This window comes from Schistocerca nitens, chromosome 7 (assembly GCF_023898315.1).
Source record: "Schistocerca nitens isolate TAMUIC-IGC-003100 chromosome 7, iqSchNite1.1, whole genome shotgun sequence".
Classification (NCBI taxonomy): domain Eukaryota; kingdom Metazoa; phylum Arthropoda; class Insecta; order Orthoptera; family Acrididae; genus Schistocerca; species Schistocerca nitens.
The window spans coordinates 105,969,094-105,990,675 of NC_064620.1; the positions used below are offsets into that span (position 1 = coordinate 105,969,094).

At 37.0% G+C, this 21,582-nt stretch overlaps 2 protein-coding genes across 3 annotated transcripts in view; one reads left to right on the forward strand and one right to left on the reverse strand.

The window, feature by feature from the left end:
- Window positions 1-8,618, forward strand: part of LOC126195303 (endonuclease G, mitochondrial) — a 76,869-nt gene extending 68,251 nt beyond the window's left edge. The window contains exon 7 of one of the 2 annotated variants that reach the window (XR_007538573.1): window positions 8,341-8,618. The gene's annotated coding sequence lies outside the window, so the exon portion shown is untranslated. The remainder of the gene's footprint in view (window positions 1-8,340) is intronic. The other variant, XM_049933862.1, reaches the window with a different exon arrangement.
- The window catches only part of LOC126195301 (inactive dipeptidyl peptidase 10-like), a 358,542-nt gene that overhangs the window by 6,012 nt on the left and 330,948 nt on the right, over window positions 1-21,582 (reverse strand). Inside the window, exon 15 of the mRNA XM_049933856.1 lies at window positions 13,325-13,485. Coding sequence (XP_049789813.1) covers window positions 13,325-13,485 — 161 coding nt within the window. The remainder of the gene's footprint in view (window positions 1-13,324; window positions 13,486-21,582) is intronic.

Genomic DNA, 21,582 nt, shown 5'->3' on the forward strand with positions numbered 1-21,582 from the left:
GAGAGGCTACAACCCTGTCTCACTCCTTTCCCAACCACTGCTTCCCTTTCATGCCCCTCGACTCTTATAACTGCCATCTGGTTTCTGTACAAATTGTAAATAGCCTTTCGCTCCCTGTATTTTACCCCTGCCACCTTCAGAATTTGAAAGAGAGTATTCCAGTTAACATTGTCAAAAGCTTTCTCTAAGTCTACAAATGCTAGAGGCGTAGGTTTGCCTTTTCTTAATCTTTCTTCTAAGATAAGTCGTAAGGTTAGTATTGCCTCACGTGTTCCAACATTTCTACGGAATCCAAACTGATCTTCCCCGAGGTCCGCTTCTACCAGTTTTTCCATTCGTCTGTAAAGAATTCGCGTTAGTATTTTGCAGCTGTGACTTATTAAACTGATAGTTCGGTAATTTTCACATCTGTCAACACCTGCTTTCTTTGGGATTGGAATTATTATATTCTTCTTGAAGTCTGAGGGTATTTCGCCTGTCTCATACATCTTGCTCACCAGATGGTAGAGTTTTGTCATGACTGGCTCTCCCAAGGCCATCAGTAGTTCTAATGGAATGTTGTCTACTCCCGGGGCCTTGTTTCGACTCAGGTCTTTCAGTGCTCTGTCAAACTCTTCACGCAGTATCTTATCTCCCATTTCGTCTTCGTCTACATCCTCTTCCATTTCCATAATATTGTCCTCAAGTACATTGCCCTTGTATAAACCCTCTATATACTCCTTCCACCTTTCTGCCTTCCCTTCTTTGCTTAGAACTGGGTTGCCATCTGAGCTCTTGATATTCATACAAGTGGTTCTCTTCTTTCCAAAGGTCTCTTTAATTTTCCTGTAGGCAGTATCTATCTTACCCCTAGTGAGACAAGCCTCTACATCCTTACATTTGTTCTCTAGCCATCCCTGCTTAGCCATTTTGCACTTCCTGTCGATCTCATTTTTGAGACGTTTGTATTCCTTTTTTCCTGCTTCATTCACTGCATTTTTATATTTTCTCCTTTCATCAATTAAATTCAATATTTCTTCTGTTACCCAAGGATTTCTATTAGCCCTCGCCTTTTTACCTACTTGATCCTCTGCTGCCTTCACTACTTCATCCCTCAGAGCTACCCATTCTTCTTCTACTGTATTTCTTTCCCCCATTCCTGTCAATTGTTCCCTTATGCTCTCCCTGAAACTCTGTACAACCTCTGGTTCTTTCAGTTTATCCAGGTCCCATCTCCTTAAATTCCCACCTTTTTGCAGTTTCTTCAGTTTCAATCTGCAGTTCATAACCAAGAGATTGTGGTCAGAATCCATATCTGCCCCTGGAAATGTCTTACAATTTAAAACCTGGTTCCTAAATCTCTGTCTTACCATTATATAATCTATCTGATACCTTTTAGTATCTCCAGGATTCTTCCGGGTATACAACCTTCTTTTATGATTCTTGAACCAAGTGTTAGCTATGATTAAGTTATGCTCTGTGCAAAATTCTACAAGGCAGCTTCCTCTTCCATTTCTTCCCCCCAATCCATATTCACCTACTATGTTTCCTTCTCTCCCTTTTCCTACTGATGAATTCCAGTCACCCACGACTATTAAATTTTCGTCTCCCTTCACTACCTGAATCATTTCTTTTATCTCGTCATACATTTCTTCAATTTCTTCATCATCTGCAGAGCTAGTTGGCATATAAACTTGTACTACTGTAGTAGGCATGGGCTTTGTGTCTATCTTGGCCACAATAATGCGTTCACTATGCTGCTTGTAGTAGCTAACCCGCACTCCTATTTTTTTATTCATTATGAAACCTACTCCTGCATTACCCCTATTTGATTTTGTATTTATAACCCTGTATTCACCTGACCAAAAGTCTTGTTCCTCCTGCCACCGAACTTCACTAATTCCCACTATATCTAACTTTAACCTATCCATTTCCCTTTTTAAATTTTCTAACCTACCTGCCCGATTAAGGGATCTGACATTCCCTGCTCCGATCCGTAGAACGCCAGTTTTCTTTCTCCTGATAATGACGTCCCCTTGAGTAGTCCCCGCCCGGAGATCCGAATGGGGGACTATTTTACCTCCAGAATATTTTACCCAAGAGGACACCATCATCATTTAATCATACAGTAAAGCTGCATGTCCTCGGGAAAAATTACGGCTGTAGTTTCCCTTTGCTTTCAGCCGTTCACAGTACCAGCACAGCAAGGCCGTTTTGGTTAATGTTACAAGGCCAGATCAGTCAATCAACCAGACTGTTGCCCCTGCAACTACTGAAAAGGCTGCTGCCCCTCTTCAGGAACCACATGTTTGTCTGGCCTCTCAACAGATACCCCTCCGTTGTGGTTGCACCTACTGTACGGCCATCTGTATCGCTGAGGCATGCAAGCCTCCCCACCATCGGCAAGGTCCATGGTTCATGGGGGGGGGGGGGAGGGGACTTACATTATTAGAATTTATATTGTGTGTAGGCCTGCTTTAATTTCTGGTCATTAATCATTGTATTGTAATTGGTGTATTCTTACTAAAACAATTTATACCTCTTGCTGTTTCTCCTCTCTCACAGTGTCTACACCACTCTTATACTACATTCATGCAACTTGCATATTTTAATATTTTGTGTTCATTCTGTACTGTTTTAGTATTGTTCATTCTGTAAATGTTATTCAATACACTCACTTCAATACTTCCAATACTTTCATTAGGCTGTTATTATCTAGCAGAATACATAACCACCTGTGTCTTCCCAGGGCAAGGAACAACAATAATTATTATGTGCCAATGTGTATGTCCTACTAGCAGTTAGAATGCATGTGATGTTTTTATTGAAATGTGTGACAACTATTTATATTGTAATTTATCTATGTTCGTCTTCTTTCTTTACACATTTTTACCAGCAGAAACTTCTAAAGAAGTAGCAACTGCTGCACTTTAGTTGTAGAACAAAGCATGGGAGTACAGACAGAAAGGCGCTAAATAAAGTTGTTTGGTTGTCAAAAGGGGAATTGTTAAGTGTTCAACAACTACAATAGTAGAAATAAGAGCTCTCACAAAACACAAACAAATTTTGATCATTTGTAAAGGCTATCAGTGACATGAAATTTAGTGTCTGAGGACTCGTGGATGCTGGATGAGAAACAACCGAAATAGCAACAGCTGAGCAAAGTCCCAGGGTCTGATGGGAATCCCCATCAGATTCTATACAGAAATTGCAGCTGAGTTAGCCCCTGCTTCAACCATAATATACAACAGAGCCCTTGAAGAATGAATTGTGCTGAGTAGTTAGAATAAACCAGAAGACACATCAGTCTGCTAGAAGGGTATCAGAAGTGATCCAAGAAACTACCATTCAGTATCATTGACCTTTGTTTGTTGTAGAATCTTAAGAGTATATTCTGAGCTCGAATATAATGAGGTATCTGGAACAGAATGACCTCCTGCATGCCAACTAGCATGGATTACAAAAACATAGGCCATGCAAAACTCAACTTGTACTTTTTTCACATGACGCCCTGAAAGGTGTGGATCAAGGCAGAGAGCCAGATGCAGTATTTCTTGACAACCATGAAGCATTTGTCTCAAGTGTTTTTGTTTGTATGGCAGACAAAGTATGTTGTTGTGGAAGGAGAGTCATTGACTGGAGTAGGAGAGCAATAAACTAATTAAAAATTTATGACTGATGCTGCCCTTCCTCCTCTTGTATATAAGTAACTAAGTAAGTGAAGAACTCGGGCTTACACCAGGGGAGGTAACTCCCATCTGTGCAGTTCAGAAAAGCTGGTGGAGGAGGGAAGGATCCAGATGGCTCAGATAGTGAAGCAGCCTTTGAAATCAAGTATGTTATGTTTAGCTACACGTTGTGCCACAGGGTTATCCTTACAACACATTCTCCACTCCTGTAATTATCCTGGCCTCTACCTACAGTAACATACTGTCCCCAAACCCTCCACCCAACAGTTTCCACACTCTCTTTCATATTATCTTCTCCCAATTCTCGTCTCCCACCCTGTTTATATGCTTCAATATGCTAATGCACCCACCTGTCTTTGCCCACTCCTCTCTTTTTTCACTCCTTTTTTCCCCACCTCCCTGCCCCACAACCTCCCGACACTGCACCTGTTGGCATTCTAGTCTCTGCACGCTCCACCAGACAGAGTTTCTCTCCACCTGTTCACGACTATCCCTTCCCCTTCCCCACCCCCTTCAAATTGCTGCTTGCATCCCACGCGATAAGTGTATTCTGGCCCGAGCTGCTGGGGTTGGCAGTCATGTGTGCATGAGGTGTGCTTGCTTGTGTGTATTGAATGGTGTGTGTTTCTCTTTTGATGATGAAGGCTGTGACTGAAAGCTTTATGCAAGTGTTTTCTAACTATGCCTGTCTACAACTCAATGTGTCTTCTTTACAGTTAGTAGCAATCTGTCTTTTCCTAATTTGTTGAATCAAATGAAAATAATATTTATTTCTATTGACTGGGGTCTCTGTTGATCCCACTTGTTAGTTGGTGTTATACAACAATTTCTGTTTCTGAATATAACTTGTCTTCATTACATTGGCAATAATGATGCCACTAATAAACATTTCAGTATGTTCATTGCTGGGAGCATGAACACTCATTCTTGTTTTGTCTCATTTGGTTTAGTTTATTATTTGGCACTAATCTGAGAGGTAACAAGTGATGTTTGTTTTAGAGAATTAAAAATATCAGAAAGGTATTATTACAGATATGATATAAGTAACCCAGAGCATCTTAGTGAAATAATTTCCATTATGCAGAATAATAGTGAAGAACTAAATAGTGACAATGAATCAGAATCACCAGAAAATGAGACTGTGTTAGAGGTGGAAGAAGAAATAGCAGATGAAATAGAAAACAGTGTTAATGAAGATGACACTGTTAATACACTAACTGATAAAAATTATAGAAGTAAAAATGGAATATCTTGGTCTAGAAATCCACCGTAAGCTATGTATTGAACAGTTCATAATGTTATTGACGTGCTTTCAGGAGCATTTAGTGAACTGAATCAGTAAGTAAAGCTTTCAAGTTGTTCTTTGATGACAGTATTTTAAAAGTTCTTATAGACTGCACTAATAATAAAGACACAGGCATATTGTGAGGAATGGAATGCAAGATACCCAGCAAAGCAGAAATAATGGTTGCTGATAGTTGTTGATGAAATGTACTTATTTTTAGGGGTTCTGACAACTAAAGGTGTTCTAAAAGCTAAACAGAAGCCTATAGAATTGTTGTGGATCACAGATCTTATGTGCAAAAAAGATGTTTTCCTTGCTTGAATGTCTGAAACTTGATTTCAGTAGTTATCTACATTCATCAGATTTGGTGGCATCACTATAAGAAATGAGAGGAGAAATAATGATAAATTCACTGCTATCAGGGATGTCGTCATATTATCTGTCAACCACTGGAAATCTAATTACAGTCCTCATTCACATATCACAGTAGATGAACAACTTGTTTCTTTCTGTGAACATTGTCCATTGTCTTTTATATGAAGTCAAAACCTGTTAAGTAGTGGGTGAAAGTACGGCCTTTGGCTGAAGTATATACTGGCAAAGAAGGGAATGCCCTAGAAAAAAAAAATCAAGGACAAACAGTGGTATTGGATATAACTAGCTGCCTTAGAGGAGGCTGTGGCATTGGCACAGATAACTTTTTAATGTCTTTTTCCACTTGCAATTGGACATTACAAGAGAAATTTGACCTTCTGTGGAACAATGAGGAAGAATAAGCAAGAAATACCTAATGCTTTGTTGCTGAAACCTATAAAGGAAGTAATGTCATCAGTCTTCATTTTTCATAATGAGTTTACCTTTGTGTCCAATGACCTGAAGAAGACTCATGCTGTGATTTTGCTTAGCACCAGGCATCATGAAATGAATGTAGGAGGTAATACCGAAAGACATTATTTTGCATTACAAAAACATCAACAAAGGGGTGTCGATGCAATGGACAAGGTGGTCAATGAATAATATTCTGTGAAAAGAAGCACAAGAAGACGACCTTTTGTCTTATTCTTCAACATTGTTGACATAGGGTGTTTGAATATCTAATATATTAGGGAAGACAAAAAGTCAGCATCTTACATCAAGATCTACTCAAGGGAGGAGAAATTTTCTGATGAATCGTGGCAGGGAGTTAATCATACCACAAATCAAACGATGACCTGAACGACCCTTAGGAGTTACAAAGATGATATTTATTTTTATTTATTTTGTCCTGTAAATCCTGGTAGCAATTTAATTGTAAGGATATTGAATGTATCAAACTGTACAGAGTTGAAATATAGCTTATGTGACAGTGAGGAGATAATTGAAATAAAATACCAATTACAGAACACACACAGAAATAATGAAAAACTGAGTTGTACTGTGGAAGAATGAGGAATGGAGTAAAATTATGCTAAATATTGCAATAAATAATCCATGAATACGAAAACCAAATTTTCACTTGGCTGTGATAGTTCCCAAAAAAACATAAGAAAGGTAACAGTTCGATCTCAACATACAAGTAAAAAGAGAGCAAAGATTAAAAATCATGTTTAAAATAGAACTGCTGACATAAAATTAATCAAAACTAGTTCCAAAACAATTGTAACATTAGCAATGAGAAAAAAGATGAAAAATATGACACAGATATTGTAGTTTACATTGACTGTTAAATAGTGCATCACAAACATGTTTAGATATCCTGACACGAAATAAACCAAATCTAGTTCTAAAATAACTGTAAGTTTAGCAGTGCATTCATTTTGTCCCAGAAATCCATCAACCATATAGAAAGATTTCTCTGTGAGGTACTCTTTGAGAATTTATTTGAATCTGGGCAATTGATTTTGAAGATATTAAATATGTGATGGGAGTGCATTAAACAGCTTAATGATGGAATAATAAATTCCATTTTGAACCAGATTAAGACTTTTCAGTTCATTATGCAGACTGCTTCTGATTCTTGTGTTGTAGTCATGATGTTTGCTATTGTATTTGTAAAGAGAAAAGTCATTACAGACAAAAGTCAACAAGTAAAAATGAACTGTGAGTTGGTGGTAAGATTCCCCATTCTTCAAATCAGGTACCTGCAAGAATGCCTACGGTGGACACCATTCATTATTTAAGTGGTTGGTTCCCCCCAGATACAATAGCATACAACATTAATGAATGAAAGTAGCCAAAGTACAAAACCTTAGTGGTATCTGCTTTAGCCACTCTTACAATAATACATAGTGCAAATGTCGCTGAGCTAAGTCCTTAAAAGATGAAGAGTGTTTGTTGACCAATTACATTTGCCGTCTATATAATTTACATGACAATAATGAGATAATGGAAATAAAATGCCAATTACAGAGCATATACTGAACTGATGGAGGGATTTTGTATCCTCAACTTTCTATGTCGGTTCATCTCTATACTTTGTCAGTTTCTTCGAGGTTTCCTTGTAGTGTATGGAACCTCATATAATGGGTTTTATCTGCATTAAGTAAGAGACCATTTGAAGAAAACCATTTAACATTTCAACAAAAACTTTGTTTGCAGCTTGTGCAAGACTGTTTTCTGACAGTTTGTCTATGAGAATTATGGTATCATCTGCGAAAAGGGTAAATTTACTCATATTGGAATGATGTGGTAAGTCAGTAATGAGAATAAGAAATAGCAGTGGACCCACAATAGAGCCTTGTGCCACATCACAACTTAAGATGCCCATCTCAAATGGTGCATGTTCTCCGGATAACCCCTTTTGCATTACAGTCTGCTTTTCATCCTTTAGATATCACTGAGACCCTGAAGTGAGAGTACCTGCTGGACCACAATACTCTGTCTTTTTCAAAAGAATTTGATGGTTTACACAATCGAAGGCTTTCGAGAGACCACAAAAAACATGTACTGATGACATTTTTATGTTAATTGCTCCTGAAACTTGATTTTAAAACAGAATATTGCTTTCTTGGTAGAAATACCAACACAAAACCCAAAATTACTTTTGTTGAGGATATTGTGGAAGTTTAGATGATCAACAATCCCTCTGTGCACAAGTTTTTCAAACATTTTTTAAAATATAGTTATAAGAGAGATTGGGCACTAGTTTATGACATTACTTTTATCAACTTTTTAAAGAGTGGTCTCACTATATCACTACAGCCAGTTTTTTACTGTCAGGGACAATTTCTTCTTGTGGAGATGTATTGAATACATTAACATAAGACTCGACTTACATATTTATTACAATATTTTACTAGAAATATTGTCCACACTTTCATATTTTTTAATTTTTTTATTACTTAATTATTCTTTCAATATATTTACTGTAACACAAGGAAGGGAAATCAATGAAAAATCTTGTTCCAGGCTCTGGGAAGAGAAGATGGTGAACCTTCTGCTAAATTGCAGCTTTCAAAAAGAAGCTGGTATCAGCTGTGTCCAAGGAAGTTTGGCAGAAAGTGTTTTGTATTCTGTGAAATGTGCAAAAAATGTATAGTTACACACAAAAATTTTTAAGAAAGTTACTAACACTGCGTGTTTCAAGAAGCAACTACATGAAGTAGACATATGCTTGGAAATTTGATACCTTCTTTTTTTTAAATTCAGTTCTGTTCTCTTTTTCTCATTTTTGTTTAGTTTTATTAGGAATAGTTAAGCCAGTATAACATTATCTAAAGATGTTATTCAACGTTTATCTGTGTGTATGAGAGAGGGAAAAAATATGAAACATATAGGCTCTTATCTTAAACTTTGTATTCACTGCCACAGTATTGTAGCTTTAATTAATTGCTTAAATGTGTTATATTAACAAATAAAATATATTGGCCATGTACTAAAAATATTTTGTTACATTTTGGATTCATTTCTATTCAAAGGTCGCTATTATTGCATGGGGTCTTATTTGACCCCTTTTGGAAGTTGCTGTGAATCCTGGAATGTAGTAGTCTGAAGGTTAAGTGTGTGGTCCCTACAAAAACTAGGGCTAACTGGGGACAATGAATTTATACAAAAAGGACAGCACGAATAGTTACAGGTTTGTGTGGTCCACAACATAATGTGAAAGCTAGAAAATCAGAATAGGCAAAGGTTTGAAAACAGATATCAGTTATGCTGTGGAACTCACTATGGTTCAAGAATCAATACTAAGTGAGACATCTAAGAATATATTACAATTTAATTCTTAAATTATAATTGAGGAGTCACAGGTTCTTATAAATCTTTTATTATTAGTTTTAAATGTCCCGAAGACTAAATGTGCTAGCATATTAGGGGAAGAATGTCAGCTCTTAGCTTTGTAGTAGAAAACATTATTGAGTTTTCATTGTATCATTCCAAAAACTATTCCATAAGATAACAATTGAAAGTAATGAAAAATACACTAAGACTTTCATCTGTAGGTTAACTCAGTGACACAGACTTTGGATTGCAATGTAAGTAAATTGAGTTTATTTTAACAGTTTGGTTGTCAATATGTTAATTAAGTTTTCATTTGGTATTTACTTGAATGGGAAACAGTATTAGATGTGGATTTCCAGTAGCATTATTTCACAATTTTGCAGATCTGTTTGTTACACAACATGTACTTAACTCTCACCACATATCCTGCTGCAAGGCTACTCATTCTTGCTATTGTCTATTTCATTCATGCAGTGGTTGACACTGGACTCACATTCAGAAGGATTGCAGTTAAAATTCCTGTCCGATCATCCAGATTTATGTTTTGCATGGTTTCCCTAAATCACTTATAGCAAATGCTGAGATGCTTCTTGTATAAAGGGTATGGTCAATTTTCTTACCTGTCCTTCCCAACCCAAGATTGTTCTTACTCTCTAAAGAATCTAATCTTTTTTCTATTTCCTTTAGACATGTCCCTCCTTTTACCACTTGCTGTCCTTGTCTTGTTACTCTTTTTTTCCACCTCCATTTTACTTTTGTATATTGTATGTTTTCAAACTCCTTCTGGTGCTACATCAGTAGCTTTTCCTTTGTTAACATATTTTTGTCGATGCTTTCAAATACAGTCAGGCATTTCTCTACTACCAAATTAAACCCAAACTTCTGAAATTTTTGCATCTTGAATATTACTAATATTCCGTTGCCAATTTCTGTCTCACCATTTCATCCAGAGCTTTGTGTCTCACTCCACTTAATACTGAATAGTGCCATGTCCTTCAACACTGTTCTGTCATTAGTGAGATTAAAAAAAAAAATAAAGCCCTTCGGTCATGAAACGTTTATGTACCTGCCACTCAGGGCTCATTGTTGCTGTCTAGTGAAGGGCATATCATTCTGAGTATCATGGTGTGTTACCCAATGTTTACTTTACCATCAAATATTATTGTGATGGTTATAAATATACTTTTATTTGGTAACAAGTTTTGAATCATTTACTGCAGGGAAGTCTGTTATTAATTATCCATACAGGCCGTGTCGGATGGTTGCCATGCGTCTTCAAGACAGGATGGTGATGATGGTTTTTGCTACGCATTGCAGTACCTGCTGGTGGGGCAGTTACCTAACATGCCCATGTCCTGGCTCAGAGAAGTGAGGCACACCATGGTACAGTGCGTTCCGTGACAATGGGAGTGACGTCACTGGGGACAGACAAAGCTTAGCGTTTAGCTGTTTTAGAGCTGTAATTTGTGAACATCGTGCCAGGTCAATATATGTTTATACACTGTGTGAGAAGAGTTACCTTACGCAACATACTGTAACTGAAAGATCAACATAATCATATTTTTGAAGAAATGTTTTTGATCATTAGTAGAATTTGGAAACACATAAGAGGTTTTAGAGTTCCAGGATATATACAGTTGCTAAGGTAAAGAAGTCCACATTAAGAAGCAGTACTCTATTTGTCAGAATGTGAAATTAAGAAGCAGCATTTCAGAATTCTGGAGTTGCAGAGCTTGTAATCTGTATCTATATACATTATAAATAAAAAACTTCACTAGCAACTGTTAGTTTTTCTACCTCTCTTTGATTGTAATTTCATTTTTGAGATTCATCTCTTCATGAAGCTAAACACTTTTAGTACCAGCAATGAAATTATGTCCCTTTTTGAACAAATTAAAAAATAAAACATGTGCAGGACAATCTTCTAACAACAGCTCAAGAAGCCATGGAGTGATACAGGAATCAAAATGCGCTGCAAAAAGACGTTAGAATCACTTTTTGAATTGAGAACCCAGAAAAGTGAACTTATACAAAAATCACTGTAAAATTTTGAACAAAGTGATTGAAAATGTAAAACATTTGTTTTTGTTGGACAAATTTAATAATAGAGATAACAAAATCAAAAGCATATAGAACAGCAGAAATGAGACTGGCTTAGTTTCCATCAGGACTGGCAAAATTTCCCTTTTGTTTGTAGCAATGATATTAATGCTAAACAAAAGCCTGAAAAGATTGTTAATGATCACTTCCCATATGTCACTGAACCAATAGACTGTAGGTCAACTATTGGTATGGTAATGGATATCGTCAAGCAGCAAATCTCATTGTTTGTGATGAAATTCCTGCTTCACCTATAGCCCAGAGAAAACTCAAGAAAACCATTGGATCATTACAAAATAAACATTCAACTGATGTAGGCAATATGTCAATTAAACTACTGAAAACCTACTATAGCAAAATAAGTAGAATATTGTGTTATACCTCTAATAGATAAATGTACTAGAGTATGTCACCTACTTCTCTTTCCTAGCATTTATCCCTTGAAAATGAACTCTCTGTTTTCATGAAGTGGGCACATTTGTTTTATTAAAATGTTGTGGCCGGATGGCCTTCCTGTTGCCACAGTCATCAGTTAACCTAAGGGAGGGAAGTTGTTAATCCATCTGTAAATGATGTAAGCTTTGTTCTGTGTGTTATCAAGGTTTAGTTGTTTGTGTTCTGTATTTTCTATGAGGAGATTGGTGATCAGCCCAGTATTTACCTGAATGAACATGGAAAACTATAGACCAAATTAATTTATGACAGTATTAAAAGTATTCAAAAAATTACTGCATTCAAAGATAGTCAGTATACTAACCATTTTGGAATTAGAAACAAAAGGAAATGTGTCTTTTAAAAAGATTTAGCAACTGAACAGTCAATTTTCATATTTGTGGATGTCATCTTAGAGTTTTTAAACAGGAACTGTTTGCCAGTTGGTTTCTTTGATGTGAGTAAAGCCTTGTTTGATTGGAATTTATTATTAGGGGAAGTTCACCATTATTATATCAGTGGCTAATCAGATAACTTTAAATCCTATCGCACCAACAGGATCAATAGCAGTTTGTAAGCAATGGACTCTAAATCAGCAGTATCTGTATATCATATTGGAGGTTAGATATCATGGGAATTCTCTCCTGTAACCACTATTATTATTGCTTTTGTGCTAATCACTTGTATATAGCTATGACCAACTAGTGTGAATTAATGATGTTTGCAGACGACACTACAATGGTGACTAAAAATTTACCAACTGTGGACACCATTAATATTCTTTCCATGTTTATCAAATGATTTACAGTCAGCTCACCCTCAGCAGACCTAAACAAGGTGAACTTCATGCAGCTTTGCTTTAGCTATAAAGTTCTAGAAGAATTTACAATTGCTTATGGTAATAAGCTGCTACAGAGAGTAGATTAAAGTTACTTTTGCATAAAGAACTTTTTTCTTACATTGATGGCCAGAAGGTTGGAAAAGCACCCTACTTTATTTAGATACACTTCATAATGGGTTATGGTATTATTTTTTCTGTGAACTCTTCTCTTTCTCAAAATAATCTTTATTGCCCAGAAAAGAATGATTAAGACTCATTTGTAGAGTAAGTCTGGCAACCTCTTGTTGAGAATCATTTAGCCAAGTGACTATACTTATTCTGATTCCCAGTATGTTTTCTCTCATGTACATTATTCTGGAGGACGGTACTCAAAAACCTTCATACATAACACTAGACACAAGAATGACATCTACTATTAAGACAAGTATTATGTAACCTTATTTTCATATATGATTACAGTACATGCATATCAGTTTTCGAAAGCATGTGCCAATGCTGTGTTTGTAAGGTAATAGTATATTCAGTGATAGCTTGGTCAAGTATTTTAGTAATCTATGATGCACAAATCATATTTTGACAAATTAATACTGTATAAAAATGCACACTGCAATTTAATTTAAAAAGCTCAACTTCAGATTTTAATGAGATAAAAATTTCTTAAAGATGAATGCAAGTAGTAGTTTTGCTGGTAATGATAATAATGCATTTACTCTCTTTGAAGATAGATTTATTTATTTGTGGAGTACATATCTTTCATGCAGATTCTAATGAGGAAAAAGAATGCAAATTCTTGTATCTTACCATAGTAAGCCCAACTAGTGATGGGAGCAACTGAAATCCCACACCGAAACAGCCTGTGGTCATCATTGCTGAGGATCATAGCAGATGCAAATCCTCCATATCCCCAGCCCCAAAGCGCTACGTGATCTCTATCAACAAACTTCAGGTTGTTCGTCAGGTACCTAATAATTACATTCAATTAGACTAATGTCTTGGTTAACATCCCTTTGAATCTTATCATCTCTCTACTTTTCATTTCATTTCGTAAATTTTCAAACCATTCAACAAAGAAACATAATAAAATATGGGGAAAGTTCATTATGCCTTTCTAGTGATCTCAAAATTAAATTATACAGAGAGGTGTCAAAAGTCATGGGATAGCGATAAACACATATAGAGATGGTGGTAGTATCACATTCAAGGTATCGAAAGTCAGTACATTGGCAGAGCTATCATTTGTACTCAGATGATTCATGCAAAAAGGTTTCCAACATGATTATGACCACACAACAGGTATCAACAGACTTTGAACACGGAATGGTAGTTGGAGCTAGATCCACAGGACATTCCATTTTGGAAGTCATTAGGGAACTCGATAGCCAAGACCCATGCTGTCAAAAGTGTTATGAGAAAACCAGATTTCAGGCATTACCTCTCACCACAGATAGCGCAGGGGCTGACGGCCTCCTCTTAATGACTGAGGCCAGTGGTGTTTGTGTGCAGTTGTCAGTGCCAATAGACAAGCAACAACTGCATGAAATAACCACAGAAATCAATGTAAAATGTACAATGAGCGTATCTGTTAGACAGTGTGATGAAATTTGGCATATATGTGCTATGGTATCAGACAACTGAGACGAGTGCCTTTTCTAAACACTGCCTACAGTACCTCTCCTGGAATCATGACCATATCGGTTGGGCCATAGACAAATGGAAAACTGTAGCCTGGTCAGATGAGTCCTGATTTCAGTTGGTAAGAGCTGATGGAGGGTTTGACTGTATCACAGACCCCATGAAGTCATCCCCCCAAGTTTTCAACAAGCAACTGTGCAAGCAGGTGGTGACTCCTTAATGATGTGGGCTGTTTTTGCATGGAATGGACTGAGTCCTTGAGTCCAACTGAACCAGTCAGCGACTATAAATGGTTATGTCTGGCTACTTGGAGATTCTCTGAAGCCATTGACAGACTTTATGTTTCCGCACAACAATGTGATGTCACCAGGCCACAACTGTCCGCGACTGGTTTGAAGAACATTCTGGAGAGTTCAAGCAAATGTTTTGGCCACCCAGATTGCCCAACATGAATCAGATTGAATATTTATGGGACATAATTGAGATGTCAGTTTGCACACAGTATCCTGCACCAGCAACACTTTCTCAATTGTAGACGGCTAAGAGGCACCATGGCTCGGTATTTTCTGCTGGGGACTTCCAATGACTTGCTGAGTCCATGCCATGTTGAGTTACTGCACTACACTGGGCAAAAAGTGGTCCAACCTGATATTAGGAGGTATTCCATGACTTTTTTCACCTCAGTGTAGTAGCCAGTAGCACACTGTGGGATTTACTGATGGGACAATAACCACAACAATCTCCTTTCATTTATTTAAAAGTATGAATGTTGTTATATTTTGTATAATAATGGAAAATCCTGAGTGGGAAGAGCAAAGACAACCATTTACTTAGTGAAGGAAGCTATGAGCATCAAATAATGAAACAAACAAGAAATTGAGCATTGTAGCTCAGCTTTTGAGCTTGTTTTATTCTTCATATGAAACCCCTGCCTACTTATGTATACATGCCTCCATTTTTACATTGTGGTAGACTGCTTAAGCTGAGGTAAGTGGTTGTCTTGAGTGGAGCAGGTGGAGTAAACATCATCAGGAAGGGGTGAGGGGTTCAATGGATGTACAATTAGTTTTGATTAAACATAAATTATTGATAGATGCTGATGTAGGAATTGGAGATACCTGAAGATGAACATCAAGGTTACTGGACAAAATATTAGTTATCCCCATAAATGAACACTGGTTGCTTAGGAGCACTGCAGATGGTGTGCAATTTAAAACTTTTCCAGCATAGAAATTGTTCTATGGATTATCTTGTGAATGGCCGCATGTCTGTAACTTGCTGCCACCATATTTAGGTGCACTCTGTACTGATAATCTTTGATGTATAGTGGCAAAACTGCACTGAGATCACCTATTTAAGACTATCGGCTCATGTATAGTATACCCAGTTGTCACTATGGATGCACCAATGTGTTAACTGCACCTGCTATGTCAGATTTTGTACTACTAACTATTTCTGTCTGTCTTCAAAGCTTTGGTGTGAAGTATTTAATTTTGGCCATGTAACGGCACATTGTGATCAATTTTTGTAAGCAGGAGAGTTAAAAAAATGTTTACAAAGCAAATATGTACCATAGGCACTCCAAACAAGAAATTAGTCGCTTCCAGTGGATATCATGCAGATACCGACTGGTCATGATAATGACTTCAATTCAGCGAAGAAGAGGGTCCGCAAGTATGCATCACCTGGCTAAAGCCACTCACTGACGATTAGATCCTATAGAGCTACTGAAGATGTGCTTTGGAATGGCTGTATAGTGTGTACTGATAAATGTGTGAACAAAATAAGTTACTTTGATCGTTTAACGAGCTTAAGTTAAACATTTTATGGTGTGTATATGCGGATTAGTAATTGTTCTCAGTGAGTAACTAAAAATACGGCGATCTGTTGAAAGAACAGGGACATATTGTACTTTGAAACTAACTAGTGGACAATGGCCGCGACCAGTTCGGAAAATTTGAATTCTATTTACGAAATAAGTGAGGAAGCGTGGAATAAACCATGTTCCTGTAACAAAACAGCAAGAAAAGGCGTGTGTTGTGTAAAGTGCAACAGGAAATTCCATTACTCGTGTGTAAATTCAACGAATAGAGTGAAAAGCTGGAAATGCAGTGATTGTTTTCGTACTGACGGTGACGATATGGACGAAAGCAAAACAGACCCGTTAAAAACGTGTGTGTGCGAAAAGTTACAGAATGAACTCAGAATAGTAAGAAAGGAACTTAAGTATTCGAAAACAATTATATGTTTGCTAACAAACGAACTACAGAAGCGAGAATCAGGCAAGATAGAAATGTGCAAAAACTACAGATTTGATGCACCCAACACAAATCACGATTCACAACACAGTGTGCATACCACAACACAGAACGCAGTTCAAAAAGTTCAAGAAAACAGCATAAGTAGCAAGAAACATTCGTACAACAGACACAGCACTAACACAAAAAGTTCACCTAAACACAAAAAAAGAATAACAGTGTTTGCAGACAGCCATGGCCGATCAGTTGCAGCTAACTTAATGCATCAAAGTCATAATAATTTCGTAATCCAAGGAAATGTTATACCAGGTGGACCATTAACTTCAATACTTGAAAGCTGTAACAACTTACAAGATCACACAATGAATGACACAGTTATAATCTGGGGTGGCACAAATGATGTAGCCAAAAACGAAGCAGACAAGGCATTAAATGCTATAACATCAGCATTAATTAAGCTTCAGCACACAAATGTAATCATAGTAGGGATACCCCATAGATATGATCTTGAAAGCTGGTCTTGTGTGAACGATGAAACCAGGCGAACAAATAGGAAAATAGCCAAAATAGTGAAATCTTTCCAAAACACTCAGTTTGTAACAGTTCCTGAGAACAGAGAATGGTACACTTCTCACGGACTACACCTAAATGCTAAGGGCAAGGAAGAAATGGCCAGAACTCTACTTGCAGCCATCTCTCCAAAAAATCAACTAAAGCCTGCAATATCACTTGAGTGGAAGGATCCAGATGGAACTGAGCAAATAATACCACAGCAAGAAAAAATTACAGTACCAGAAATCAACCACAATGTTGTCAAGAGGACAGTAACGAACAATGGAGTAGGAAGATCAGTTTGCAGGAACAGGATATTCAAAAGTCCAGAAACACATTGTGCTCCTAGAAGATCCTCAAGACCAATAAAACCCAGAGTTCAAAGTGACATGTTTTTGTGGGAAAGTAAAGCAACTAACATATTCCCAGGACTGGGTAAAAACAACTGGCCAAGCCAGCTAGTTAAAACAACAGAAGCTGTTGCATCAACTGCAGACTCTTCAGCATCACGTACTCAATCAAATGTGGTGGAGTATACAACTCCAGTTACTGCAACACCAGGCAGCTCGGCACCTCCTCGGACTGCACGGAGCAAGAAGGCACCTCAGCAGCTACCTTGACAACTAGACAGACAGAAGCCAGGTTGGGTAGTAGATCAAGAAACGCAAGATCGCCAAAGAACAGGAACACTTTTAGTGCCTGGATCCAGAACTTATGTAAGTGAACCAACTCAGTGCATTTTAAAGGAAGATAATCAGAGTGACCAGTTAAAAATACCACTAAGGCTCATGCACCTAAACATACAGTACCTTAGAAATAAGCTTAATATATTACAGGTTTTTGTAAGTGAACAGTCACCTCATATAGTAGTGTTAACTGAGCATGGATTAAAATCTGATGAAATTATTTACTGTAAACTAGAGGGCTACTCCCTAGCAAATAGTTATTGTAGACAGCAACATAAGGGTGGTGGTGTGGCAGTTTACATTAGTGAGAATCTCGAGTACAAGAAAATAAACTATCTAGACCAGTATAACAAAGAAGGCTTGATTGAAGTGACAGGCATTGAAGTCCACACCAAAGAGTGTAGAGAGGTTATGAGAAAACATAAAGTTATTGGGATTTACCATCCACCAAAGGCTGATGTAGTTAGCTTCATAGACATATTTAGTAGAGTAGTGGGACGTTGTGGTCCCAGGGACCTAACTATACTTGGTGATCTGAATATTGAGGCAAAATCTTCCAGTTTGTGTAATATGAGGTTAATAGATACTCTTAACTCATATAATCTCGTAAATGTAGTAAACAGTGATACCAGGGTAACAAAGTCCACATCTAGCAGAATTGATTATGTTATACTATGTAAACATATTAAAGACAGTGTTAGGTGCTGGAATATGGATTTTCACTACTCTGACCACAAATGCCAGCTTGTAGAGTATGTAAACTCAAGCATCCCAAAAATGACAAAAGTTATCGAAAATAAAAGAATCCTAAAAGAGGGTAACATCCTTGCCTTAAGAAATAAATTAGCTATAGAGGACTGGGATCTGGTTTACCAGACTGAAGGATCTGAAAACAAATGGGCCAAATTCTATGATACTATGCTAAGACACTTTGACAGATGCTGCCCTGTTAAGAAAATACAAAGAGTGTTCACCCATAACCAAAGTGCAAAAACCAACAGACTGATACTTCCAGCAAATATGATAAAACTCAGGCAAAACATCCAGGACTTGGATGTGTTACACAAGTCAACAAACCTGCAGGTTTTTAAGGCCAAGTACAACGAAGCCAAGAAAATCTTTAAGAAAGAGCTTTCAAATCTAAGAAAACAGATATACAGCAGTGAAATAGCTCAATCAGACAATATAGCCAAGACCTCATGGAGAATTGTAAATCAATTTCGCAAAGCCACACCGAAGCCAGAAACTGAATTTTTAATTATAAGACATGAAGGAAACACAATTAAAGATCCTAATAAAGTCTGCAATGTTTTCAATAAATACTTTATATCTGCAGCTGTTAGTCCAATTAATAACACAGTTGTGAGTAGTGAGGTAAAGCTCTGCCCATTTGAAGAGCCGCCTTTTGAATTCAAACAAGTAAGTGAAAAAGAAATAGGCAGGATAATAAATAACCTAAAGAATAAGTTCTCAACTGGATGGGATGGTTTGAGTAGTATCGTGATTAAAAAGTGTAATAAGGAATTAGTTAAAATAATCACCCACCTGGTAAACTGCAGTATCAGAGAACATACATTTCCAAATGTATTGAAATGGAGCAGAGTTAAACCAGTGCATAAAAAAGGATCCAAGGAAGAGGTTTCAAATTTCAGGCCCATATCATTAATACCTGTCTTCAGCAAAGTATTTGAAGTTGTGCTGCTGACACAACTTAGTGACTATTTCTTGAAAAATAAGTTCCTAACAGAGACACAACATGGATTCCGAAAAGATCATAGTACTATGACAGCAATTACGGAATTTCTTCACAAAACGTATGGTGCCCTTGATCAAGGAATGCAAACAGCTGGCATATTTCTAGACCTTACTAAAGCCTTTGACTCGGTAAACCATGAGTTACTTTTAAGTAAACTTGAGTCATACAATGTAAATGCCGCATCCATGCAATTGCTGGCTACATATTTATTTAACCGCATGCAGTGTACAATGCTGACTTACAAAATCAATAATCAGATCATTAATTTTCAGTCCAAATATGAGACAGTCACACAAGGTGTACCCCAGGGCTCAATTTTGGGCCCTTTCCTTTTCCTAGTGTACATAAATGATATAGAGCAACCATTCAACTCCCAATTGGTAACCTATGCAGACGATACCTCACTGTTATTTCTTGGTAAACAAAATGATGAGTTAACGTTGGTAGCCACTGAGGGACTACAGCAAATAACTACTTATTTCCAAGATCAAGGTTTGAAAGTTAATATCAGTAAATCTCAGTTATTGCCATTTAAACTTACAAACTCACACCAAACCTCTATCAGTAACATAGGTGGAATTGAAGTAGTGGACACAGAAGGCTGCAGATTTCTAGGTATTCACCTAGATGAAAATCTAAGATGGGTAAACCATATCAAATTTTTATGCAATAAAATCAGCAGTTCATTACATCTAATCAGCCAGTTATCAAAGGTAGTTCCACATCAGACATTAAAAACAATTTATTATGGAACCATTTTTCCACAGATTAATTACGGGATAGAGATATGGGGTTGTGCTGCCGACATACATATGAACAGAATATTAACCCTACAGAAAAGAGCAATCAGAATTATCCATGGATTAGGGTATAGAGATTCATGCAGGGAAATCTTTGTCCATCATAAATACCTAACAGTCTACTCACTGTATCTTTACAAATTAATTATATTTTTTGTGACACATCAAAACAAAGAAACAAAGTGCTCTGATATGCATGCCTATAATACAAGAAATAAAGACTGCTACTACAGACAAAGAACAAAATTAAAAACAACAGACCATAGTCCATGCATTAGTGGTCAAATATGGTACAACAGATTACCGAGCTCTATAAGGTGCCACAAAGGGAACTTATTCAAAGTGAAACTGAAACATTTCTTGATTGACAAATGTTTATACTCTTTAAGTGAATATTAATATTAAACTAAAATAAGTTATTGTGTGTGTGTGTATATATATATATATATATATATATATATATATATATATATATATATATATATATATATATATATTGTACTAAACTTGTAAAAAAATGCTATGACGTTTGCAAAAGACACCAGTTGGTGTCTCCATGCAAAAAAAAAATACAATAAATAAATAAATAAAAATAAACTGTGAGGATGTTGACTGCTGTGTTGCATGTGCAGTTCCAAATAGTCCCAGACATTTGTTATTGGGTCAAGATTGGGTGATTTAGCAAGCCAAGTGAGATGTGCCAGTGTACATGGATATTCATCAAAACAGTAGGCAAGTAGCTCTGTGGGCACAGGTGTAGTCGTTTCGGAAGACAGGAATATCAAATGGCTCTGAGCACTATGGGACTTAACATTGATGGTCATCAGTCACAGGAATATCAATTGCATACTGATCATGAAGACTTAGAAGAAAGAACAGTATTTGGTCATTGGAAATCTTGAAGTATACGACCTGGTTCATGTAGACAAAAACCTGAAAGCATGGGTCCATGTCATGGTATCCCAAACATCCCCCAAGCATCACAGAATCACCATCATCCTGCGCTACACCCACCATACACAACAGGTTAAACACCTTATGGGGCTGTCGATGCACTCAGCACCTTGTATCATTTGAATAGAAGCAAAACTGTGACTCATTGAACCTCAATAAATGCCTCCAGTCATTACCGTCCAGTTGCTGTGCTGCTTGGCCAATTGAAGGCAATGCAGCTTTATGTGCATTTGGTGGGGGCAGTGGCGTATTGTGAGGCACCTGGCTCCAAATACCATACCTTTGCAATAGATCTTGCTGAGAACCTGAGAAAATTCTGGTCCTATATAAAATCACTAAGTGGTTCTAAGGCTTCTGTCCAGTCACTCATTGACCAGTCTGGTGTAGCAGTCAATGATAGCAAAATTAAAGCTGAAGTTTT